Below are 26362 nucleotides of genomic sequence, written 5' to 3'. Positions count from 1 at the left end.
ATGCCCTCTACCAGTGTACGCTGCAAACCGTTATGCGCGTGCGCAATAATGTGACCATGTGTACACTAAAGTTTGGGTGATTGTGCAATTGTTGTTAATTATACGCCGTGTATTCGGTTAAAGATTCAGAGGCCCAAGGACGGGACACCCGTGTGCACAGTCCGTTATCTGAAATATTGAGTTATGAACAAGGTCTCATCCCAAAGTGTTTGGATAACTGACATCCAACTGTACTGTACACAACTGGTAAGCGCTTGACAATACAGTCATACTCTCGCATTCTGCACATACTCAAGTCAAAATTGTAATTATTTTTTTTGTAAAAAGAAAAGCACATATTGCTGTCACTGCAGTCGTAAACTAAATGTTTAAACATAAACTTTACTGTTTACTCTTACCCTTACGTCTATAAGTTAAACCTATCTTATAATCTCTTCTCTTACTCTCTACTAAAAGCTAGTAATAGAAAACATGTCAGCCATGAATGAGCTCACGTCAGTCAAAAAACAATCACAAACCAACTCCAAGTCTATCTTCTAGAACTTTCTATTATTATACGTATGAGTCTTCATCCGAGTCCACTTTGTGTAGTTGTATCCCTCGTTTTGAGTATGCCTGATTGTTTGGCCCGACTCTTATTGGAGAACTTGCTACAGGGTGGGATGAACAGTCAGCTAGATTTCCAAATGTAACAGTCTGAAATGAGACACATTGATGAGGATATCCAGCACATGTTAACTGAAGATAATAGACTTGACGCGCGCACGCGCACACGCACACACAGACAGACAGACAGACAGACAGACAGATAAACAAACACACAACACAACACAACACAACAAGAAAAACAACTGCTGCACTGACCTTCTTCTTGACCAATTCAACAGATGACTCCGACGTTCTCTCTTCACACTGAGACACCGACATGCCTGAATCGCTCACAAGATGAAGACCGAGATGTAGATCGTCTCGCAAGCTGCTCACACGACTACCTATATTCGACGGAAAACGCTCCTCTCCAAGCGTGTCATCACCCAAACTTCGGAACGCGTCACTGCCAACATTCAAACCCCGCTGCGGCGTCGATGTGGGAGCTAAGGCGTTTTCGAATGCTGCCCTCACCGCTGACAGAGTAGGATCTCCAGAAAGCTTAGTTTTACTGTTAACATCCAGTAAATTATGTCTGGCTGGACTACAGGGGGGAAGGGATGCTGTGGGAGACCTAGAAAAGAAGGATAAACTTAAATTGTCATACCGAATGTAGGCTTGGTGATGATGTCTTACTCTAGATCTGATTTTGTCGTGAGACTCGAAGACGACGAGTTGGAATTTGTTAGGACTACACGACGGCATCTCCAGACGATGACGATTATGAAGCCTGCTGCACATACGACGACCGCGGCAATGCCGCCGGCGACGTACGCGATGTTGTCCTTGATAATGTTGGTCTGTACATTGTCTTTCGTGGCTACGACCGGCGGACTGGGACCTAAACGATCATACACTTACAATGACTTTGTATTGTATAAGTGGACTTGACTGCTTACTTTGTACGATTCTGGCTTTCGTTCTGAACGTTACCGGTACAGACATTGGTCCTTCTCCCTGTCTGTTAACGGCGGTTACCGTTGCATGGTACACTGCATCGTGAATCAAGTCTGTGAACTCCGACGTTACTCGTCCTTCCTCCGTAACAAACGGTGCACGTACTTCAGAGACAGCATCTTCTGCCTTCTCGACTGACGATAATCTGACGACGAATCTTTCAATCAGTCGATTCTCTTCCTTCGTGGTGTCCAGCATTTTCCACGTCAATCGCACTGAGTTACCGAAAACGTTGCTGACACGAATGGCACGCACAATCGATGGAGAGCCTACGAAGTAAAATGTAGAATGAGATACCGAAGCAAGATGCATACACCTAATGCATAGACTCTCTGACCTAATGCATTGGTCTTTGCTCTTATCGTCGTGGAAGGGAGACTTCGGCCAACGGCATTCACTGCAAACAGTCTAAAGATGTAACTCGTGTTGCTGGCTAGATATCCAATAGACGTGCTATTCGTGTTCCCAGCTACACTCTGGCTTGTCCACTTGAGTCTGTTGATCGTGTACTCGATTATAAATTGAGAAATCGTGGCACCGCCATCAGAATCAGCAGGCTGCGTCCACGTCAAATACACGGATTGAGACGATAGACTTCTAGCCGATAGTACAATCGGAGCAGCATCGGGTGCTAGAGACACACTTATTACTTGTGTGTGTGTGTGTGTGTGTGGTGTGTGTGTGTGTGTGTGTGTGTGTGGTGTGTATGTGGTGTGTGTGTGTGTGTGTGTGTGTGTGTGTGTGTGTGTGTGTGTGTGTGTGTGTGTGTGTGTGTGTGTGTGTCTAACCAGTGGCTGCAATATCAGCTTGGACGATATTACTCAGCAAACTCTTCCCGATCGTATTGCTTGCTGCTACTTGAAAATAATATAATTTCCCTTTTCGCAGTCCTGACACCGATGTGCCTCGTGAATCTCCACTGGTGATAGTGATTTGCTTCGTTTCAGCAGACAAGTCGTCACGACTGTATGCCACTGTGAAGGTATTGATAGGAGGCGAAGGGCTGGGATGTGCTGGTGACCACGTCAGGTTGACGGTCGTGCCATCGATGACAGGAGAACGAAGCAAAGGTGCTTCGGGAGGAACTAGAGAGGACATCATAGTTATACATCGAAATGTGTGTGTGTGTGTGTGTGTGTGTGTGCCACTTACACTGAACAAGCATCCGACTCTTAGCTGTATAACTACCCAATCCATTCCTAACAACACACGAGTACGTCCCCGAGTCCTGCTTGTGTAGATTCTTCAACGTTAACTTCGACTCTCCTTCACCCGTCCGTTTCTCAACCACCACCGTACTAACCCCAATCCGCACATTCGTCTCCTCCAACAGTTTGCCATCCTTCAACCACTCAACGGACACAAATGGAAAACCCTTGAAATTACACGTCAACACGGGAGTCGCATGATGCGGCAGAGTCTGACTGTGTGGCACGACTTCGGCAGATGGCGAGTCTAAAAGGTTAACAAATCACATGCATTAGTATATACCCACTCCTGCAATAGCCTCGGCCTCCCAAACTCATGTAGCGCCAATTATTTTATTATTTTTTTTAAATTGGCGCTATACACGGGTCTGGGAAGGCGAGGCAACTCCCAATGGGACTACGTAACACAACTACTTACATTGAACATGTAAGAAAGCCCCTGCTGTGGCGCGGCCCGCAACATTGGACACCTCGCATACATACTCGTCCGCATCGTCCGGCGTCACGCTCTTCAATCGAAGACTCGCTCCGACTCTTCCAAACGTTTCGTCCCGAGCACGAGACCAACGATAGTTCGGCGACGGGAAACCGTCTCCGGCGCAAGTAAACGACGCCGCGCCGCCTGCGACGACCGTCACGTTGCGCGGGCCGATTGTGACCGTAGGAGAGCCTGCAGATGACACAAAAACGCGTTTAGTTAAACCACAAACAATGAGACAAATGAGGAACACAATGAAACCAATAAATGTGGCGTGCGGAAGGTATCAAGCCAGGAAGGAATATTTACGGGTTTGAGTGTGAAACCCGACGACAGGTGATCATGACGTCAGAGTGTCGGATGTCAGTGATGATTGATTGCAGAGTCGGAGGGAGACCGCGACAGGAACGCTAAACGGTCGTCGCTCGCGGGTCGAACGCGGATTTGGTAAACGAGAGGAAATTTCAAAGTCACAACAAATCGACGAAAGCGAGTTAGCAATCGAAACAGAAAAGCCACTCAAGTGGTTCGTTAGTGTATTGTACAAGTGTGTTTTCTAATTCTAATCCAATGGTCGAGACGTAAACGAATCGCTACGTTTCCAACTTCCACAAATCGTACAACCGGAAAAACGAAAAATTCAGTGACACGCTCTGTTACCTTTTTGCCGAGCGACTCGCGTGCTATGCGCGTGTAGTAATTGCGGACAAGTAAGCGACCCGATGCGTTCCCACAGGCGACTCTGCGTGGGACATGCTAGAGTCGCAAGTAGATGCAGACGAAATTAGACCTACCACCCCTGCGAAGCCGTTCCTGACGAAGAGACCCGAACCATTCAAATATGCCGCTTCCCGAGCAACCGCTACAAAAGCTCAAAACCGAAGAAACTCTTGTTTACCTACCATGCCAGGAGACGACGCTCATGTGTAACAACACACTTAAGTCAAAAACCGCTATCGCACAGCTCTAGAGCAGAGCAAACTAAAATATTTCACTCACCAGCCATTTCTACAAGAACGCCTTGACTCTTGATTGCACCGAGTCGGTTCTTCGCCCGGCAGTAGTAAATCCCTTTATCCACCGTGCTGTTGAACGGATTAAAAACGAGGCTTCCGTCGACCGCAACGTATCGCCGTCGATTCGACATAACGACGCTCTGGTCGACAAAACCGGAGAGCCATTCGTATGACGGTCGCGGATACCCGACAGCTGAGCAGTTGAGGGACGCTTGAACGCCCTCTGGAACGGCAATATTCGACGGGCTCGTGGTAAACACAGGCGGACGCTCTGCAAAAGTTATCCTCAAGCTCACGTCTTCAGAGACAATTCTGCACGACTTACCAGTTTCCTGTGCTGTAACCAGGCTAAACAAACTCAACAATAGAGCCGGGCAACGTCTCCACCTCCTCTCCATTGCAGCAGCAGCAGCAGCAGCAGCAGCGGCAGCTAAGTCAGGCGGGTTGCGAGATGAGTTGCGACGTCGAGAAGCTGGGAGTGGAGCGTTCTACCGCCGACGCGCTCTCTCACACGCAAACGTGGGCACTACGCTGGCAACTGTGTCGCGACGAATTTATTCGAGGTATGCGAGAGTTTGTGTACGTGGGCGATGGGCCGAACTTCTCACGGTAACATCACCAATGAGCTAACCTATCATGCACCTTTAATTACCGATAACAGAGCACGAAAATGTAAACACAGCCAACGCAACCTAAAATCTAGTGCAATTTCACAGCCGTTTCGAGCAGCAACAGTTTTCTTCGCACTCTGTGTGCACGTGCATTAGCCGGTCGAAATCACTGAACGACCATTTGCCGGCATTTTGCAGAGCTGAGTAGCTCATTAGTAATACATGACCGCAAGAGGCCACGCCCTGTGCAAACCGCAAATACAATCATCCGGGCGTTGAGCATAATTAATAGTCATTAGGTGAAACGTGAGCTGGAAATGTCGACGAGTTGTGTAGTGATATCATATCACAACAAACACAAACATTGACTGGATGGGTTACAAGATTGAGTGTGCGAATGAGCACACGTGTAACTTCGGATCAAATGACCGCGTTCGCGCTAAAGAATGCTGCGAGTAACAAGAACCAGCTGCTCTCCATCCGTCTTCTCACGCAGCCTACACCATCCTGGACTTTCAAAGAGTGTCACGTGCAACAACACGTTATGGAATAACATTTTTCCTGGCATTGTTGTTCACAAAGGCCCCATAAAAAATGTATTGCAGTTGTTTGACAGTAGCACGCGCACCAATTTTTGGCCAGTGGGCGTGCTCAAATAAGTAATCTTGTTCTTGTGGCCTAGAATGGCCACAGACAAAGGCAGACAGACAGACAGAGACATACATACATACATACATACATACATACATACATACATAGAGACAGACATACAGAGACAGACATACAGACAGACATACAGAGACATACAGACAGAGACAGACAGACAGACAGACAGACATACAGACAGACAGACAGAGACAGACAGACAGACAGACATACAGAGACAGACAGACAGACATACATACAGAGACAGACAGACAGACATACAGAGACAGACAGACAGACAGACAGAGACAGACAGACAGAGAGACAGAGTCTGACATTTTGGCTGTTGGAGAGAGAAAGCTAAAGACTATTTGAAGAAACTGTCACAGCTATCAAGAGACAAAGACGGAAAGCCAAATGCATCAACCTTCAAGACATACTGGAGATCTGCGTTTCTGTGTGTCTACAACGATCAAATGCTAGAGTGATTGACGTCAAAAAAAGAAGATTGTTTCAAGAGACAGCCACATAAACATAAATAGTTGTTGGTAGAACCAAGCCCTATTGGCTTGGGTAGTATTTAGTTGCTTTGCTTAGATGGTGTGTAATAGTTCAATGTTTGAAAATATACGTATTGACAGACAGACAGACAAATGGTCTACAACGATCAAACGCTAGAGTGATTGACAGTAAAGTAAAGAAGATTGTTTCAAGAGACAGCCACATAAACATAAATAGTCGTAGGTAGAACCAAGCCCTATTGGCTTGGATAGTATTTAGTTGCTTTGCTTAGATGGTGTATAGTAGTTCAATGTTCGAAAAAAATATGTATTGACAGACAGACAGAGACAGAGACAGACAGACAGTTAGTTTCACATGTATTAGCTTTGATGTATAAAAATTTATGAAGACAGACAGACAGACAAACAGACAGACAGAGACAGACAAACAGACAGACAGAGACAGACAAACAGACAGACAGAGACAGACAAACAGACAGACAGAGACAGACAGACAGACAGAGACAGACAGACAGACAGACAGACAGACAGACAGACAGACAGACAGACAGACAGAGACAGACAGACAGACAGACTGATTGTCTCTGGGATGCTGCATGCTTGTAGTTTATAGCTCATTCTTAGTGAAGTGTATAGTGTGTAGATTATAGACAAGGTACATTTGAACTTAAGTACTTACTATTTTGCTGAAAAGTAATATAGTCTTGTGTTCGAAAATATATGATGACAGACAGAGAGACAGACAAGACAGACAGACAGATTCATTTATTATCATCAAAACTCTACGTATGTACAGGAAACTTTCAAATATCTACCAGTCCTTCATAACTAAGCAAATTATAACACATTAATGGACTTGGCCTACAACATTGCAGTCAAACATTATGCCACTGTCGTTTGTACTGCATGAAAATCTCGACAGCTTCCTCGAAATCACTCTGGCGTTGCATCTCTGAAGAATGATGGAAAATTGCTTTCTCCAGAATGCCTTAAAACGTTGAGCGCTGTTAAAAGGATGTGCATGAGTGGTATTGTAGCTTTGCCTAGATATATGAGACAAAAACTTGTGTGCGTGCAGACAGACAGACAGACAGAGACAAACAGACAGACAGACAGACAGACAGACAGACAGACAGAGACAAACAGACAGACAGACAGACAGACAGACAGACAGACCATTCCAGTAACTACATTTTATCTAATGTAGTTGGTATGCGTATCAACCCGAGTCATAAAACCACAATATCTTCTAAATAATCACAGTGAGTAATACAGCAGAAACGCGTCACAATTTTACCAACTACTCACCTCATCACAAGCCTAAAACCTACGCATGCACCCTCACTGGCTAAAATAACTATATCGAAAACATTCATACTGCTGCTAAAGACCACAAGTTTGAGCTATGTGTCACCATAATGTCGATCTGCATTATTTCAAAGATCACCTAAAATTTAGTTCAGTTAGATAGCTTCAAACAGTTGTCTGCTTTGAGTTAGAGCCATCCATTTCATCATCGTCACCCTAACAAAAAACAGACATGCCTCATTAAATGTTGATAATAATGAAGCCAATACATACCAACTGTAAAACCAGAAATTCATGCAAACAAATTATTGTGCAAATTTGCCCAAAATGAGTGCTTCAGAGGTGCCATGCGGTTTCAATTTACGATTTCAAGATAGCCTGGATATTTCAAGGATAGACCGGTTCCACTCATGAGCTAAACTGACCACTCCCACGCATGGAGGACAGCAAGGACATTTTCGATAAGTTAGAGGCCTGTTTTTCTCGGTTATCGTAACAGATTGTTAGTTCCGACAGCCGACGTCGCTACAATGCTAAATGGCGGTACACTGATGGTTGAGACATTTACCAAATTTCCCTCAACGAGTTGTCGGAGAACATCAACTCGTGGCCACGGCGACAACTTGCATCCACGACGGATGGAATTTCTTGTCTGAAAGCAAACCGCTTTGAAACCGGAATGCCATAGATTGCTGCCAGTTCCTCAGTCTACCGGCTTCTTTACTCTGTCAGCATCTTCAGGTGACAACTAGGTCTGCAAGCTAGTGCTCCCATGCACTACATTGTCACCAGTTTCAATGTCGTCTGTAATCTTGCTTGCACATGCAGAAGATTTTATGCTTATCAAGTGATTGGAACAAACGCATGTGTACTTCAAACTGTTCTATTTCATGTCTTTTCTGTTGATAGCAGTGATCCACGCCCCTCGTTGCTGTACCGTCAGTTTTTGAAATTCCTTGTCTTTGACTGTCACAATCGCTGGCAAACTAAAGAAATCAATGTCTCTGACACGATCGGCGCAGTTGCCACAACCCACAACAGCACAGAAGTTTTCATTGCAATACTAAAGTCCCGAATGTCCTCCAGCATGTGAGTAGGTTCACACCTACTGCACCCGGTCCATACACTATACTACAATTAACCACGCCCACTTGAAGTAACTCCTTTTCTCTCTCTTCAATGACTTGACCGAACCAATGCAACATGCATCTTCTGAATCACTGCCTAAGTTGTTAAACGTCCTACTCAAGTACACTCATAGCATACATGGACAAATGCAAAAGTGGCACGCAAGATAAAGGTATGCACATGTGCATGTCTATAGCACAGCGTGAATTCAATTTGTGCGACGTCATTTGGATATCACAATTCGTACGATTTAAGACATCGTACGATTTAAGACATCGCACGTATTTCTGGTTTTACAATCTTTCTAATCGTCTGTCTGTACACAATTTGATGGGCCAATGTCACAGTTATACAGCAGAAAGAATTGATAAACAGAGAAAATAAAAATGCCCCGTTCTTACTACAAATAAATAAATACTCTTGGTCACCCTTGTTTTAGTACAATATAAACCCACCTTGCGACCACCCTGTATCTAGGACCACCCTGTAACTAGGACCACCCTGTAACTAGGACCACCCCAGAACTACGACCACTTTCCTCTGGTCCTAAGCTTTTCAAGGATCTCTGTAATCTCTGTAATACATTGTGTTCTCGGAAATACGAACACCTCAGAATTCACAATTGCGACCAATTTTTTTACGGTCCCTGCAACTATTCTTAGAACTTGGAATTGCGGTCAAGCACACGCGCACATCATCGGTATTCCCAGATAAAGCTTAGAAAAATGGCGGCGTCAAGCTCTGCAAAATCCGTGAAGAAGAGGAAAGAACTGTCGCTTGAAGAGAAATGAGACTAGTCGATGAGAGTGACAGAAAAAGTCAGCAGCAAATCGCTACAAAGTTTGGCATCGGAAAGACCTGGTTTTGCACGTGACGTCTATAGGCAGTAGAACCCCGCCATACTCTAGTCATTCCTAGTGTTATGGACATTGCATCATAGAAGCTTGTTAATTAAAGCATTAAAGGTGCCCGCACACGATTCACTGCGCACATGCAGACACACCCACGTAAACTTGAAAACATTCCACGATTTCAAGTTGTGTCCTAACGAAGCAGAGCAAGCAAACATCTTAGGGTGCACCATAATCTTGTCCGCCACAGCATTTTCTCTCCTCGTACTTGACATTTCAAGAAAGCTAACGACAAGTGCGTTAGGTTCTTTATCCACACATTTACCATTTACCATCTAGAAGTAGCTTCCTGCTGAACGACAAAGTGCTTTATCGATCGTTTTCTTGTTGCACGTGACCCAAAGATGGGTGAAAACCAAAGCATTATCGCACTATCATGATGGCATTTGAAACTCTTGAGCGTGCAAGTAGCCACGTAGAGGTGCTGGACACCGCCGACAACGTGGATCATGCGTCTATCGTGCATGATAACTACTGGCCTCAAAGTTCCAGATCCATTTCTGGGTCACGTGCAACAAGGAAAAGATCGAGAAATCGCTTTGTCGTTCAACAGCAAGCTATATCAAACTGGTAAATAGTAAATGTGTGGATTTTGCATGGGTGTATCTGCACGTGAATTCGTGAGCGGGCACCTTTAATAATGTACTTCATGATGTCCCATGTGAATAACAGACATGTGTTATAACCAGTATCCGGGTTCTAGTGATGTGTGTGTGCCCTATACATTCCCATGCACATTCAGAACAAAGACCACCTCAGAAATAGGACCAACTAACCATAGTCCTGAAGGTGGTCGTAATTCCGGGGTTCTATTGTAATCCCACAGCAACTGCTCATTATGCACGGCTGCAGCTCATATGTCGTCACCAGAGGCAACCTAAATCTTGTTTGGTAACCGATTGGCTTTGGCTTTCAATTGCAGCTATTAACTGCTGCAGTAGATTACTGTCTAGTCTACAGAACTAATGTCGACGACTCCCTAATTGCAATACAATCTATCTTACCTCGTTGGAAAGTGGTGGTTTCTCGTATTCATTTCTATTTTCTGTCTCATCGTTCGCAGGACTGGTGGCACTGCCACCTGGTGGAACTTTTTCTGGGGATTCTGGAGCCATAGGGTCACAAGGCGCGTATCTCGAGTCTTCCTTCAATTCACAAGCGGCAGAACCTCCCTGATTGTTGGATCCATTTTCAGCATCAGGTTTGCTAAACAGAAGTGAAACATATAGTGTAATTGCAATTTTGTTGTTGTTGTTGCTGTAGTGTGTGTGTGTGTGTGTGTGTGTGTGTGTGTGTGTGTGTGTGTGTGTGTGTGTGTGTGTGTGTGTGTGTGTGTGTGTGTGTGTGTGTATGTGTGTGATGCAAGTACAGAAAGAAAAAGCGCATGTATAAATGACTGCCACACGTACTTTGGTGTAAACTTTCCACCAGACTGTTTTCTTTTCATCACGACGACAACAATTATAATAATAATCACCAATATGATAACACCAAGTATCACTCCAATAGCAATGCCAGCTTTTGCACCACTCGAAAGGCCACTGCTCTTGCTTTCAATAGGAATATCTAATCAAAATAAAACCCATCAACAACAGCACACAAACAAGTCTAAAACACAATTAAACATACAAACAGCAAGGAAACACAAAAATATTCATACCGACTGTAACTTCGTTTGATGTTAACTCATTGACTTTGCAAACGATGATTGCCTTGTTTAGCTCTTCTGCGTATTTCACAGTCAAGACGTTGTCTTGCACTGTAATGAACCCTGTGCTTGATACAACTTCATTATTAACCCTCCACTCAACTGGTGGTGGTGGTGGAGCACCACTAGAAGTTACACATGTAGCAGTGCCAGGTGCATCTTTGTCAACACGGAGTGTCTCTGGTGGACGAAGTACGATGGCAGTAAGTGCTAGAACAGGCAAGTAACAATATGAAAAAGTCCAGGTAAAACGGCTTTCTCAATACATTCAAGCATATACACAAAACGTGACTGTAGTCTACATAGTACCAAAATGTAAACCACACGAGCAAACAGACAGACTGATAACCAAATGACTTGAACCTTTCACACAACTACATCTAAGTGTTCGTCTCTAATTATTCTGTTGCACCAAGCCATTCAAGCTATTTTAGTATCTCAATTGTTTACTATACATTCTATGACACATCATGTCCATTCACCTTTCGTTTCAACTTCTGCAGTCGCCTCCCACTCTTGACCATTAAGAACACTTACGACAACTCTGATTGTGTACAAAGTCTTGGGATTCAATCGTTCTACCTTGTAAGTGTCTATCTCTTTTCCTACAGTTTCACTCAAGTCTGTCCCCCAATGTACAGTGATTTTTGTCACAGTACCCGTGACGTTACCAATTTGCCAATGAACTTCGACTGTTGTCTCAGTTGTTGTGCCATTAGTAACAGTAACAGCTGAAACAAACAGCCACATACATCAAGCATAAAATCAATCAAATACCACTCATCTATTCAAGCAAATAAAATCTCCACTAAACACATCAATTGTGAGAACAAACAGAATTTGAACTATCTACGCGAATAGCTCTGAATTTCATGCGTATGACTGACTAGTCCAGACTGTACTAAATATCTCTCTGCTATCATCACTAGACCACTGTTTCAACAGAAGCCTTGGGGGCAATGGGCGTGGCAACCGGTGTGGCAACTGGAGCTGGTGAGGAATCCTGCAAGAGAAACAACAAGTTAGAGTATTATGAGTCGTTACCTACTCTAAACAAAAAAAGTTTAAAAAAACCACAACAAAAAATTAATTAATATAAATGTTATGTCCATCCACTCCTTTAGTACGCTTGGTACTCCAGACTGCTTTCTGAAGGTGATGGAAGGGGAGAGTGGGAGGAGAGAAGAAAACCACTCTCCTCTTCCATCACGTGCAGAAAGCAGTCTGGAATACCGAGGCTACTACTTTAGTAGAGTGCAGTCACATGGAAGTCCAAACACAAATTTTCAACATTCACGTGAGAGTTAATGAGCTCTAGTTTTGTAATGTGAACGAGGGGTGAGCATGTCCCATCATGCTGGGCTGGCCCACAAACCTTGCCAAGTCAGCCTCGTTCAATGAATGTGAGTCAAGCTGTGGGCTGGCCCCACAAACTTTGCCACGCCCCACAAACCTTGCCAAGCCAGCCTCGTTCAATGAACGCGAGTCGAGCTACATTTTTAAGACTGCACTACAAACTGCACATGCAGTCCATTATACAATGACAGTAGCATGTAACATTATGGCATGATCAAAATCTTAAACTGTGTTTGTTGTTCATACGTAAGACAAAGACTGCATACAGCCCCATGAAGAACAAACAACAAGCTTGTGAAATCGCCTCTCTTCCCACACTATCCTTCTTTACACCATCATATATCTGAACACGATCATTGCAATGTTACAAAAAGAAAACACTAGCTGCTTGTTGCCGACCGATGATCAAGATGTAGCACAAAACATTTCTGCAGTATACATGATCAAATATATTACACTGTATATCAGCTAACACACCCACCAACTGGGCTGGCTCAGATCAACTCAGTTAATTTATTTCTGTGCCAGTGCAAAACAGGTACAGTCAGACCTCATTATTCCGACCACGTTTGCCCTGCTGGTTTCCGTCGAAGTAACGAGACTATCAGACTATTGGTAACAAATGCAGTCGTCACCCATGTATATTAGTTTCACATGTACCTTTCTCAGAATGAAAGTCTTACATTATTGGGTGTCAGAATAATGAGGTCTGAATGTACAAGAGAAGTCACTGGTACACGATTTAATGCACTTGTCTGTACAACACTAAATCCTGTTGATTACTAATAAGTTCTTATGTTGCCTTTAGGGACCGTCCGCAATTGTCGACAGTTTTTACAAAACAAAAACCTTCACATGTGGGTGGGTGGGTTGAAAGCCATTTCATTTTGATAAAAGTTGATGCTATAAACGGTGTACAGCGCAGTATACGTGTAAACTACACTGGCACCCAAGGTCGAAACTGGACATGGCGGCCATACAGAAAACGCTTTTGGTGTGCGGTGCAGTAAGAGTCCTTTCTTCTCGAAATCTAAGAACATTAGTAGTAGTCTCTACTACTGTGTCATTAAGGCACTGTGAAAGTTATCTCCGGTGGATGACAGGAAGGCATTCTTCGAGAAAGCAAAGACCCCGTGGGTTATGAAATACTCGACCACTGAAACGGCGCGAAGCGACTGTTCTCTCAAGCAGATCAACTAGGAAACGACAGCCAAGAGTAATTGTTGCCATCATTTTTGGTTGCTAGAAATCAGAAACTTCGACAGACAGTTATGCAGTGAGACCATATCATGGTATCAACATTAAACGTAACTTTCGTTTGGTGGGTGGGTGGGAGGGGTACAAAAAGAACGAAAGTTTTTCGTTTCATAAAAACTGTGGACAATTACAGACAGGTCCTTACTAAATAAGTTTCAAGTCAAAGTTCTATTTTTTAAAGTTCTGTTTCTATTCATTCTACTCACCTCGGGTACTTGTTGTGGCTTTGCAATGCCATACATAGGATTGTCACTAAATGAAGAATCCTGTTTCTCATAACGTCTAGATGATCCTATTGGATCTTCAGCTGAAGTTTCCAATTTTGTGACATTATCATTTGGTGACAAATTAGTTTCAGGATCTTGGTACTTGTAAGAGCTAGGTACACAGAAAAATTACACACTAGTGACTAGTAAGGAGGACCTCGTGTACGACAACCAAATCACCTCATGTGGACAGGGTTGGCTTCAGCTACCATTTTATCTACTCAACAATCAGAAGTTAAGATAATATGTTCACAGTCTTATCATATACAAGACCGACCTTGTGTATTCTTCTTTCTACAATAGAACACTGCGACAATGATGAGACACAATAGAACTATAACTCCCACAGCAATGCCACCACCAATGGCAGGACCATCTTTACTACTGCCACTGAGACTTCCTGCATTAAACAAACAGTAATAATGCAGACAAGGACGTTTCAATTTGCAGAGCAGATGCAAAAGCAAACAAGCAGCCAAGCAAGCAGCCAAACAAGCAGTCAAACAAGCAGCCAAGCAAGCAGTCAACAAGCAGCCAAGCAAGCAAACAAGCAGGCAGACAAGCAGGCAGACAAGCAGGCAGACAAGCAAACACATGAACATCCAATGCTGCAAAATACCTGTCAAAGCCACAAGACTTGATGTGCCTTGAATTCTATTAGCTCCTCGAATCATGCATGTGTATGCCCCTTCATCTTCCTCATCAAAATCATGAATCAAAAGACTGTTGCCGCTAAACGAGTAGTCGTCGTTGTCTTGAAGTGTTTCTCCGTCCTTGTTTGACCATATGACATTTTGAACAGGATCGCCAAAAGCAGTTTCACACTTCAAAGTAACGACACTTCCCGGTTGAGCAAAATTATTCACAATCGTAACTTCCAAGCCTAGCAACTCTACAATTAAGCAACACTGTAAATAGACAAGAATTATGGCAATGGAAAGACTTACAGTACGAAATGATATTGACCAACAGAAATTCATACTAGTCAAGCACCTAACTAATCACTGAAGCCCTGTTTATTGTGGTGCTTTGTGACCTGGCATGACTTACGTTTGACTCAGGTCTGACAACAAAAGGATGACACAAGTTAGGTCCTGGCCTGTCAAGCTCATCTCGCGTTCAAATGCTGTGTTATTGCCTTGGCTGGTTATTACCCCGCTTACCAGTTCATCACGCTCTACAGTACACCCTCGATTATCTGGACTTCTCCAGAGACAGGTTAGAAGTCCGGATAATCAAAAGTTGATAAAAATCAACAAATTTTCCTCCACTGTACAAGACCACACTCTGTTTCCACACTTACTGTACATCCTTGTCACTAGAAGAGTCATCAACAGCTGCCTATTTATTAGATTATTACATTATCTGTTATGTATTCACTCATTTGTGAGAGGCTATACACCTACAGTGTATTAGTACAAAGTGAATATATTATAGTTCCTTTATCCATGAGAACGCAAAAAGTTGGGTGACACAGAATTTGTCCAGATAATCGAGAGTGTAATGTACTAAAATCGGCAGCAATCGCTGTATCATTATCTTGACATTGATTGTAATCAAACAGCAAGATCTTTACAAAGTTACATGGCTGGCTATTTTGATGCCAGATGATCATCTCACATGCTTAACTTAGCATATTTTTCAGGAAAAGTCTCTGGTAGCTGTCACAACACACAGGGGGGGAGCAGCCTGGGCTTGATGTAGGCTATTTGGCCCCATGTACACAGGACTTTAGTCAATGGTATACTACAAAAATAAATCAGGGTATGGGTATGTACTTCGGTAATGGTAATCACAACAAGAATCATACAAAAATAACTTCAAATGTCAACTGGAATCAAACATCATGGTGAAACTGACCACATGTGACCAAATACTTTAATGTCTGGCTATTCTATCACCTTTGAGATTATATACAATGCACCTCTTAAAGAACAAAATATGTACCTTGAGTTTCAGCTCGAACAACTCCACTCCAAGCACTAAATTTACTGAGTGTTTCAACCTTCAATACAAGATCATAGACACTTGACCACTGCAGTCCATCTATCACCACTTTGCCTTCTTCCCCCAGTTCATTCATCTCAAAAATCTTTGTCTTCCCGTTTGCTACATCTTTGATGTCAGAACGTCCAAACCATGGGTGGTAAATCTCACCAACACGAACATAGGCAACAACAAATCTGTCAATATCCGATTTATTGGTTTCCAAGTAGAGTGAGATGGTAAACGCAGTGCTTCGTCCAATATTCTGTGACGAAAATTCTGGTACACCTAGAACTACACAAACACACCTTAAGACTACAAATCACAAGAACAGCATGTGGCTGAAGATAACACCCTAAGGCCATGACAAGCTTACTCTCCAGCTGAAATCAACCGGATCAAGTTTAGGGTATTGGTCAGCGACCAGAATTTAAGCAACTGTGGATGCCTCCAAAACAACAATGAAGCAAATGTAAAACCACGATCTTCTCATAATCAAGATTGCAAAATCAAAATCTAGCTTACTCACTCTTTATTCTTAACCTGATTATAACCAATGCCTAAAATGTCTTCTTGACGTATGATTTTCCTTACTTCCACGTCAAGTGTGCAAGAGCATACGTACAACTGTGGAAGTATCAGAAACCAACGAGTGACAATGAATGAGAATTGTTAAACCAGTGGCGTAGGAATGGCAACCAGGCTGGGGGCAAACCTTATTGCGTGGCAAGTGTAGCCTCGTGTACCCAGGACGTCTGCGTAGCTCGTTTCACAATGACTCATTATATATATATACATACATATATATATATATATATATATATATATATATATATATATATATAGTGACCATAGGCTGCTGATTAGGGGCATGGCCCCATGCCCCCTGTGGTTCCTACCCTTATGTAAACCATACAATTATCAGTACCAAAAAAGGAGGAAACAATACATAGTAAAAAGCTTTCAGTTTCAATAAAGATCAACTGCCCATTCCACACCTTGGAACTGTACACACATGGACCATGTCGTTTATTGCCAGTGAGGTCGATAAAAGCAACATATGTTCGAGTATATCCGAGTCCTAGAAAAATACGACTAGACCTTCGTTAGCCTGTGTACGCCCAGTGAATAGCTGCCACGTTCCATACACCAGTGACCTTTTTCCAACGGGATATTAACTAACAATCAATAATCTAATCTGGGGGAACGGGATCTCAGCTAGTATAGTATAAAGCTTTCAATAAAGATCAAAAGATCTGTAGGTTAGTACACAGCTGTTGGAATTTCTTCACAGAATCAAGCATCGTGGCCTTAGTGCATCATATACAGATGAACAGCAAATACTTACATTTTATGTGCAGTCGCGTCTTCACTTGTGTTCAAGTTTTCTTTAGTGCATCATCTTCTTTTCCTTGATCTTCAGCCACATGTTGCCCCCAATGCCCATTCTGCTATCCTTATACTGTAAAACCCACCCTTTACTGATTACAACTTTCTTACCTTCAGTTTGTGTTGTTCTCTTAATTTCATCAGGATCACCAAAACCGATGACATTCCTAGCAGTGACTCTCACTGTGTACTCCTGTCTTGGTATGAGTCCTTCAATAAGAGCCGTTTTTTCTTGCTGATTTCCTTGAAATGTTTTGAAATCTCCTGATGTACCAGCACTGTACTCAACTCTGTACCCATTTATACGTACATTCTGTCCTCCAGTGTCTGTTGGTTCATCCCACTTAACATTGAGACTGTTCTCTGTTACCTCTGTTGTGCCAAGACTGGTCACCTTGCCTGGTACTAACCACAAAACACCACACTTAGAAACGTGCAATAAACACGTAGGGTTTACACATATTATCTCAAAAGAACATTAAAAGATGGTACACAAACGTAACTGTCACCGTATAAATCAAACCGTCCACTTATACAATACCTACTACTACTACTACTACTACTATCTATCGCTCCACGTTGTAAGATACCGGTATCAAGATGAATGCTTAGCCTTCCTTCTTCATGCAATTTTTTTAGGTTGAGAAGCTTGCAAGACCTCCGCAGCCGCACAATCTAGGGATGAAGAGGATGACACCATCAGGCAATGTCCTGAGCTCAACTTCATACTAATCATAGCTTGTGGGTGTTGACCGCCACTGCCAAATGAAATGATATCAAAGTTTGATGAATAGAATAATTCTAAGACAGCATCATAACGGCAAGGTAACACAGAGAAATTCAACTCCATGTACCGCCATCAAACATCCGGGCACACAATAATACCTACTAATTTGTCTCGAAGATCAGCAAATAGAAGAAGCAATGACATCTAACAAGTTGCTGTTGCATGTGCAAAAAAAAACAGAACAAAAAGTACATGCAAAGCAAGTGCATAGCGTACAGAGCACGTGATGCCTAACACCAACAAACACTTCAAGTATGACTATCTTCACTGCTCCTATTATCTTCTATGTAGTAAGTACAGTGTATCTATGCTTGATGCAGCATAAAGGATTAACCATATCATTTTATATTACTTTGATTATATTTGCAGATCACAAGTGTACGGAAAAGCTGTTCTGGTGTGCTGAAGTATTGTCATTAGTAAGACAGACAAAGTGTAAGATAGATATTACTAAATTAATCACAACTATGAGACTGCTCATTACCTGTTGTGTCAGTTGTAAATGATACTTCGTTTGACGGAGGTGATCGATATGGTCCCGAGTTTCTTGCATACACTACCACCTTATAATCGGCACCTTTCAATAAACTAGTCAGTGTCCCTGATGTGGCAACTCCAGCTGTATCTTGCGATTTCTCCTGATTATTATAACTGTAAGCCATCTCATAGTATGTTATGTTGCCTTCATTGCTGGCTAAAAGACTTTCATTGACAATCTAATAATTGAAACAAATAGTTGTCAAGGGTATCTTGCATATATAAGGAGTTGACTTACTTTCCAAGTGAGCTTGGCTGATACGGCTTTTACTTCACTATAGCTAAGCTCAGTTGGACCAAGAGATGGAGCTACAAAACAAGATGCCATAGAATGTTCAACAACTGCAAGCATTATATACTGAGACGTCAAATGACTGAAACAAGCACACAAAAGTGCAATCAGACATAACAACCATGTCCACATACACAACCAATAAAACACACTGTTGTGTTGTACATTTAGTATTTCTTACCATTAGGATGTGTTATCAGTTTTTCTATGTCACTGAATTCTCCTTCTCCAATAGCATTCCTGGCTCTCACTCTAAAGTCATAATCAGTCAACGGTATCAACCCCTCGACCAGCTGTTCTGTTGCAGCTCCATCACTGAAGTTTCTAGCAATCATCCAATCACTAGATCCGGTCTGTCTATAGATCACTTCATATCCATTAATTGGACTGAAGTTCTCAGATCCAGCTGTCCATGACAAAGTGATAGAAACATTTGTTCTTTCGTTCGCCGTCAAGTTAGTCGGTGCATCAGGTGGAACTAAAATATAAAATGCCAAATTTTATAATAACATTGCTTGTGTTGTTTCTTGTGACAACTAACTAACATAATTTCTAGTTAGAGTCCCATATATACCTTGCCAGCTCTCATCAAACAGCAACTCAGAAAACCCTCACCCACAATGTAGTGATCACTGAGCAGGTGCCAACTTTTCTGACCCACATGTACTGCTTAGTATCTACACATTGCTAAGCAGATGGGCTGCTATTATTATAAGATATCCACTTCTCTAACTTTTAGGACAACTGAGCACATATTCAAGTAAAGAGAGAGTTCAGCAGACAAGGAACATCATTAACAAAACTCATTGTGTTTGCTTTTGCTAGCTCTGGGACCAAAAGCTCTTAGGGATACGAAACCTGTTACTTTCAGATGCAATGTTCACTCACATAATCTAATTACCTACTACACCCACACAAACTCACAATACTCACTAACATACACTGTCCCATACTCATCTGTCCTAAACATAAAACAAGTAGTGTAGTCCAACGTATGTCATTCTGACAATAATTTCTTTAAAAATTCCATTCTTTCACTTTCAATCATCCATTTCAACTTCCTTGTTCCAAGAAGTCCAGGAAACCATCTGTCTAATTGACAGTAAAAACTACAGCGACTTTCTAAAACAATACAACAAAAACACAGTGCTCCTGCCTCACAAGATAGGGTTGGAGCCAAGCCAGTCAATCAGCTGTATTTGCTAGAGTCTTATTATTATCACAATCTCATAGCCATACTGAAACGACGTTGAACTGATAGCAATGACCTTCTGCCCTCATTCAAAAAAATTCATCCTTAGTCATTCAAAAACAATAAGCAGTAATGCTCTGAACTATGTCAACATGTGGGATCATGCACTTGGAACGTTCTGTGAGATCTTTAAAAGTGTATCAGCGAATGGGTAAGAGTTCTCTACTGTCACCTGTGATGTAAAAACCTCTAACTGCTGGCTCTACCAACCAAGTAATTACCACCTTATAGTATAACTTACCTTGAACTTGAAGATCAACTGTATCCATGTCCACTCCTGCATCATTCTTTCCTTCACATGTGTAAGTGCCCGTGTCGCTTTTCTTTGCTGATGTGATAGTCAATGTACTGTTTCCTTGCTCGCCATCCTTTTGCATTTGGTCATCACGAAACCACCGAATTCGTGGCACTGGAATGCCTGTAGACTCGCATCTAAATGTGATGTTCTCCATTTGACTGATTGTGTGAGTGTTTTGTCCGTTTACAATGAGAGTATGAGGAACAGCTACAATACAAAAGATGTCAACATACAATACTTGTGCAAATAGCAAGATTGACAAACTAACAGACAGACAACCAAACATCAGAACACAATATGTCTATATGTATTGTCTACACATCCACAAAAAAACTGGCTAGTGACTGTAAACACAAGTATTCTCTCTGGCACAACCCAACTGGCATGCCAGCCCCTCAAGCAGAGTAGATCCAACATCACAGCTACATCTTCTAAGTATCACACACACATCCTTCCATATCATGTACAAAATACAAGGCTTCATAAGCCCAAGTTACAGAAAATAACTATAAACATTACTGTATACTGTTCGTTATACTCCAAACTCTGTTTCATGAGAGTGCACTTTTCCTCCCAATGAAACAAAAACACAAGCCAAGTACACACCAAATATAGTGCTTTCCTAATGTTCATACATGCATCTATAAATATGCCATCTGACCTACAGTCAAGGTAAACGAGACTGTGTCAAAGAAGCTGAAAACCTATTATCTGTCCTAGATATTATACGCATGTCAGTAAGGCTACAAATGTCTACCTAACCCAGAGCACTCCAACAACATATACTTGTACAAAACGCGAGTATTAGCATATCTAGTTCTCAATAATTCTTCTATACTGTACACTGATGCAGTAGTCTTGACTGATAATGTTGCAAGTGCACATCATTCCTAAAGTGCACACACTGTGTGGTCATAAAGAAGCTGCTTCCAAGAAATCAAACATCAACCCCAGTGTGGAAAATAACGGTAGGACATAGGACATATGACAATGTCCCACCAAATGTGTTGTTTGTTCGACCAAATACTGCACTAGTGTTGGGATGTGTTTGGACAAAACATACACCCGTATGCATATATGATAGTGTAAACCTTGTCTCTTAGCACGTGGTGGCCTTTTCAATGGTGTAACTGTCATATTCATGAACTTACGTGCATCCTAGCATGCTTTATCCAAAGAAAACCTCAGCTGACCATACAAGAATGTCCTACCAAGGCTCAGTCTGTCCGAGCCAAAATAATTCCCTATTTTCCACACTGAACCCTTTTAGAATCTGTACTACTGTACTACTGCCATGACTGCAATTAATTGTTTTTCCTTACTAAACACTCCAACACATCCCACCATGTCAGTTGGCACTTAGTTGATGGATGCCTGAAGTCTCAACACAATACAAAACATCACAGTTCTGTGCCTGTGTTTGATTTCTGTGCTCACCAACAGCTAAGGTCTCCAGTATTTCATTCCTCAGAGCTGGAATCTAAATCGTACGTGGCAGTCTGTGGTGTGGTTGCAAAAACACCAACGCACGTACCCTAATTTCTTTCCAGTAGCAATTTGGTGCTCTTCTCTGCTTTGCCAACTCCCGCTGTTTTCTTTACTCGGTGGCATTGTATAAATTCTGAACGCATGAATAGGAGTAGCTTTGTTTATGCTGGTCACATGTCTCTACCTTAGCTCTCAATGTTCCAGGATCACATCCACACAAAATGTAAAATGTGACAATTTTGTACCACATAACTGACCCTCCAGAATGCATAGTCACTGGCTTGCTGGCAGTCTTTGCCTGCTTGTGAGTTTCATGCCAATGCTAACTTTATTTACAATATACACTTAATGTCATAAGCTGGTAAAACAATTCGTATGACTCAGTACAGCCTACCCCACCTTTGATACAAAGTTCCCTCCTTGGTTAACCCTTTCCCCCGCCCAATTTAAATCCTAGCTTGAACAATGGACTATGCACATAGAACTTTCTCTGTAGGACAATCTAAATTCATCCAGAATTGCCTGTGCACACAAGTGTGACATCCACAGCAAAGAGCTAAATGCCTGTACTAAGCACACCTAATTCTAAGCAAAATTAGTAAAACAACTACAGTTGGTCTATCTACTGCCACTCCTGTAGTATGTCAGTAACATTCTTTGTCTTGATAAATAAGTGACTAGATAAAGACATAAAAAACACATATATATACAGATGGAACTAATGCATATAGCCACTTAACTACAAAAGGCTACACAACAAGGTACCATACAAAATAATTACTCACTCTGAACTGTAAAATACACTGTCCCGCTTCTAAGTCCAGCCTTGTTCTCACCAACACACTCGTATTCTCCAGCATCAGTTTCTTTGACTTTGTCAATAGTATAGCTCACAGTTTTTGTAAGTGAGGAATTTTTCAGCACCTCTCCTGTCTGCCGCCTGATGAACAGATAAGAAGGATCTGGTTTAGCTTCAGAAGATTCACAAGTAATCGTGACAGAATCCGACAAGTTGGTATTAGGAGCAGTAAACTGACTGATGGTAGGAGCAACTGAAACAGAGCGTTTTGTGTATATTAAAATGCACTACTTGCGCGCACGCGCACGCGCACGCGCGCGCACACACACACACACACACACACACACACACATGGATATGCCCTTTGGAAAGTTCTAAAGATAGCACCCCTGCCTATTTTTAGGTAGGGACCCGGTGCAACTTGGGAGTTTTATGAAGTTTTAAGCCGTGCCAACGAACCCCTTGATGCGTGGGCATAGCATCAAAGGGCACTGCCAAAGTCGCGGAACTGGACCTCAAGTCCACACGTACCCGTATATACTGTGTGATGTGTTCTGCTAGTCCACCCCCAGTCAAAGACCAGGTACTCATTTATACTCCTGAGTCAAGACAGGCAATTGTACTCTCTAACAAACTGAGCTACAGATGCCACACACACACACACACACACACACACACACACACACACACACACACACACACACACACACACACACACACACACACACACACACACACACACACTACACACAGTCATTGATATAAAAGAAATCCTCACTAAAATAATTCAAAAAACTTTCTTAGCACAAAATCCTTTTGGTAAGTAAAGTCACCTTCTAGCATGATGTATGATCACTTAGGATGAGATCAACGCCCCACCCATAATTTCTGTTCAAATTAGAATCATTGCTTCACCAGAAAAATATTCATATTCTGAGGATATACAGTATCAGGAAAGCATTACATTGGTATCTCTTTAGTTTGCAATGTGGAACAAGTTTGAACAGGAAGTCATGCACTGTTCGCTTTCAGATCTCATCCTCAAACTGTTATCCGCCCACATTACAACTAAACACAATATGTCCCCTCCTAGGAATGTGGTTCTTCGAACTTCCCCGAAGAAGCCGGTCAATACAAACGACTACTTTAAGAGCAGACACGTCACTTGGATCCCGCAGTCTCATAGGACAACACAAGGACCGGACACACATCTAAAAGTCTAGCAACATGACTTCACTCACTTGCAAGCTCCACCGTACGAGTTGGACCAGGGCGAGGCACAAGTCCATGAACAGGATCACTCACTTGTATAGCGCACTGCCACTCGCCCTCGTATTTCTTACTGAAACTGTCAATCTTGAGTTTTAGTGTCCTAGGTTCACTCGTGATCAGAGGATCACCCGTAAACTGCTGTAACGCGTTTCCAAAAATGCCCCCACCAAACGGTCTAATCTGATACAGAGGAAGGACGCTATCATCCCGCTTGCACCATAACGCAACACTCGTATTCTCCACCACGATGTCGCTAATAGGGTAGACAGTCCATCCACCACTCAGTGTAACATTCTCATACAGATTCAGTGTCTGACCGCCTGCATACAAAAACAACTAAAACTACGAGGAGACAACCATGAAAGCACGCAATCGCGTCCGCTTTCTTGCTGCGCTGTCAACCACACCCAACCCACCGACACAAAACACGTGCCGAGGTGAGAGCGACTGCGCTTTCTCTACAGCACTTTACGCTTACCTGACAGCGACACTACAGTCAAACACGTCAGTACTCGCAACACAATCATGACGGTGATGGTAAAGCAGGCGAAGACACTTCTATCCGACCGTTGTTGCCGTCGGCTCAAATAGCGAACGTTAATGACGTCAAGAGTTTGCGTGGTCGAAGATCCGCTTTGCACGTGATGCCCGGATGTGGTACAAACAGAACGCGCTCAGAGGTGACGTCTGTAAACACTTTCGGTCACACACTCGTACAGAAACTCTGTGCATCTGATGTCGCCATTAGGTCTGTAGAAACCGTCCACACTGTAGAGGAAACCGTGAACGTACGTGACGAAACGTTTGCTCTTGTCGACGGCTGAAATGTTGACATGAGGTGACGACAGTGTAATTTTAATTAGGTTACGTCACACGTTCAGGTTGACTGTGGTTTCTCTCATACAACCTCGTCCCACATCTTTCCCCCGCATATCCCACTCGTGACGTTCTCTACGCATGTTTAGCACTGGTTCCATTCAGTTTCGTCTGTTATTGTTCACAAAGTGTGTTCTTGGTATTGCTAAGCTCCCGGATGTGGGTATAGTTTCAAGACTAAATTCAATATATCATCTAATTTTCGTTGTATTACACTTATACATAGCAGATCTATGTATAGCGATAAAAGTTGATAATGATTTTATGCTGTGTGGTATTGATTTTCGGTATTGTGTGTGTGTGTGTGTGTGTGTGTGTGTGTGTGTGTGTGTGTGTGTGTGTGTGTGTGTGTGTGTGTGTGTGTGTGTGTGTGTGTGTGTGTGTGTGTGTGTGTGTGTGACTAACTTAGATGACTGTATTTATATATACGTATTGGAGAGGAGTCGTGAGCTCGAAAACGAGTAGCGAAGAAGAAGAAGAAGAAGTGTGTGTGTGTGTGTGTGTGTGTGTGTGTGTGTGTGTGTCACTCGCAACAGAATGTGTAGATATTACTTCACTCTTTCAGTATCTCCTCATATGACATCAAAATCATTTCTGCTCTTCATCAGAATATCATGCCAGTTATTGTTCCAGTCAGAGTTCGAAATTTACGGCAGGCGTAGGCATCATTTTGGCCACCACACAAAATTTTCACTTGCCAAGAAGTTTAATACTTTTACATATATTTCAAAATATCAAATAATGATACTGATTGTTCTGGAAAGTAAATGATATCTCACTTCACTCACTCTCAGTCTGACCTGAGTAATTTCACTATTCTACTCTACTGCATAGAAACAAAACTTTATTGGGTCCACCATAACTTGAGTGACTTTAGTCTTCAGGATGGCAACCTCACTGGTATAATAACTGGTTGTCACACAAACTCAGTTAGTCGTCAAATAACAACTTGACGACCACTCTTTCAGACACTGTCCAGTGTATGCTACCGTAAAGGCATGCTGTAAAGTCTAAGCTAAACCATCTGAATGCAACCAACTACCGAGATGATAAATATCAATGCTTACAGCTGTGCTGCAATTATAAAAGAAGTCACTGTAAATAACCTCTACTAGCAGATGACCAATGTCATACTAGCCCGACAAAGCAAGTAACCAAACAACTGAAGCATTCAAACCACTTATCAACATACAATTAGAGTCTTCAAACTTGTAGAATACATGTAATTATGAACACTGGATTATGGCAGTTTGGCCCGTATCTACTACATGCTGCCCTCATTGATATTATGAACTGCAGATACAGAGACTACACATGTAGGGGTTAATACCTCAATTACATTTTCAATATACAAGCTACATATTACAA

The 26362-nt window shown here is 42.5% G+C and overlaps 3 protein-coding genes across 3 annotated transcripts; all 3 read right to left on the bottom strand.

The window, feature by feature from the left end:
* Positions 1–234: 234 nt before the first annotated feature.
* On the bottom strand, positions 235–4839 carry LOC134177344 (cell adhesion molecule DSCAM-like). Its single transcript, XM_062644119.1, has 10 exons — positions 4633–4839; positions 4291–4578; positions 3232–3483; positions 2758–3060; positions 2394–2690; positions 1943–2236; positions 1548–1874; positions 1285–1489; positions 865–1222; positions 235–696 (listed from the first exon to the last, which is right to left on the bottom strand). Exons 1-10 carry the CDS (start codon positions 4703–4705, stop codon positions 553–555), a joined length of 2541 nt encoding a protein of 846 aa, XP_062500103.1. The 5' UTR covers positions 4706–4839; the 3' UTR covers positions 235–552.
* A 2474-nt stretch (positions 4840–7313) lies between these two features.
* LOC134176707 (carcinoembryonic antigen-related cell adhesion molecule 1-like) lies at positions 7314–11891 on the bottom strand. The gene is made up of 5 exons (XM_062643365.1): positions 11622–11891; positions 11092–11349; positions 10841–10997; positions 10436–10637; positions 7314–7608 (listed from the first exon to the last, which is right to left on the bottom strand). Exons 1-5 carry the CDS (start codon positions 11887–11889, stop codon positions 7558–7560), a joined length of 936 nt encoding a protein of 311 aa, XP_062499349.1. The 5' UTR covers positions 11890–11891; the 3' UTR covers positions 7314–7557.
* A 13-nt stretch (positions 11892–11904) lies between these two features.
* Positions 11905–24928, bottom strand: LOC134176706 (cell adhesion molecule DSCAM-like). Its single transcript, XM_062643364.1, has 14 exons — positions 24597–24928; positions 24088–24438; positions 22833–23099; positions 20503–20766; positions 19191–19487; positions 18956–19026; positions 18665–18896; positions 17505–17798; positions 15966–16298; positions 14638–14910; positions 14296–14418; positions 14199–14235; positions 13959–14130; positions 11905–12142 (listed from the first exon to the last, which is right to left on the bottom strand). The coding sequence occupies exons 1-14, from the start codon at positions 24643–24645 to the stop codon at positions 12065–12067; spliced, it is 2841 nt and encodes a 946-aa protein (XP_062499348.1). The 5' UTR covers positions 24646–24928; the 3' UTR covers positions 11905–12064.
* Positions 24929–26362: the final 1434 nt, after the last annotated feature.

Source organism: Corticium candelabrum, chromosome 3, assembly GCF_963422355.1.
Source record: "Corticium candelabrum chromosome 3, ooCorCand1.1, whole genome shotgun sequence".
NCBI classification, from domain to species: domain Eukaryota; kingdom Metazoa; phylum Porifera; class Homoscleromorpha; order Homosclerophorida; family Plakinidae; genus Corticium; species Corticium candelabrum.
The sequence above is the reverse complement of the archived record's forward strand: the minus strand, read 5'-3'. Positions and strand labels throughout refer to the sequence as shown.

What these genes read in the sequence shown, in the direction of transcription:
- LOC134177344 (XM_062644119.1), bottom strand. Translation starts at nt 4,705, where the DNA reads ATGGAGAGGAGGTGGAGACGTTGCCCGGCTCTATTGTTGAGTTTGTTT. An exon ending in AGCTGATATTGCAGCCACTG is followed by an intron (nt 2,237 to 2,393) that starts GTTAGACACACA and finishes GTGTGTCTCTAG; the next exon opens with CACCCGATGCTGCTCCGATT. An exon ending in TTGAATTGGTCAAGAAGAAG is followed by an intron (nt 697 to 864) that starts GTCAGTGCAGCA and finishes GTCTCATTTCAG; the next exon opens with ACTGTTACATTTGGAAATCT.
- LOC134176707 (XM_062643365.1), bottom strand. Translation starts at nt 11,889, where the DNA reads ATGTGGCTGTTTGTTTCAGCTGTTACTGTTACTAATGGCACAACAACT. An exon ending in TGCAGAAGTTGAAACGAAAG is followed by an intron (nt 11,350 to 11,621) that starts GTGAATGGACAT and finishes TGCCTGTTCTAG; the next exon opens with CACTTACTGCCATCGTACTT. An exon ending in GGTGGAAAGTTTACACCAAA is followed by an intron (nt 10,638 to 10,840) that starts GTACGTGTGGCA and finishes ACTTCTGTTTAG; the next exon opens with CAAACCTGATGCTGAAAATG.
- LOC134176706 (XM_062643364.1), bottom strand. Translation starts at nt 24,645, where the DNA reads ATGATTGTGTTGCGAGTACTGACGTGTTTGACTGTAGTGTCGCTGTCA. An exon ending in ACTGATAACACATCCTAATG is followed by an intron (nt 19,027 to 19,190) that starts GTAAGAAATACT and finishes CTTGTTTTGTAG; the next exon opens with CTCCATCTCTTGGTCCAACT. An exon ending in TAGAAAGAAGAATACACAAG is followed by an intron (nt 14,236 to 14,295) that starts GTCGGTCTTGTA and finishes ATTGTTGAGTAG; the next exon opens with ATAAAATGGTAGCTGAAGCC.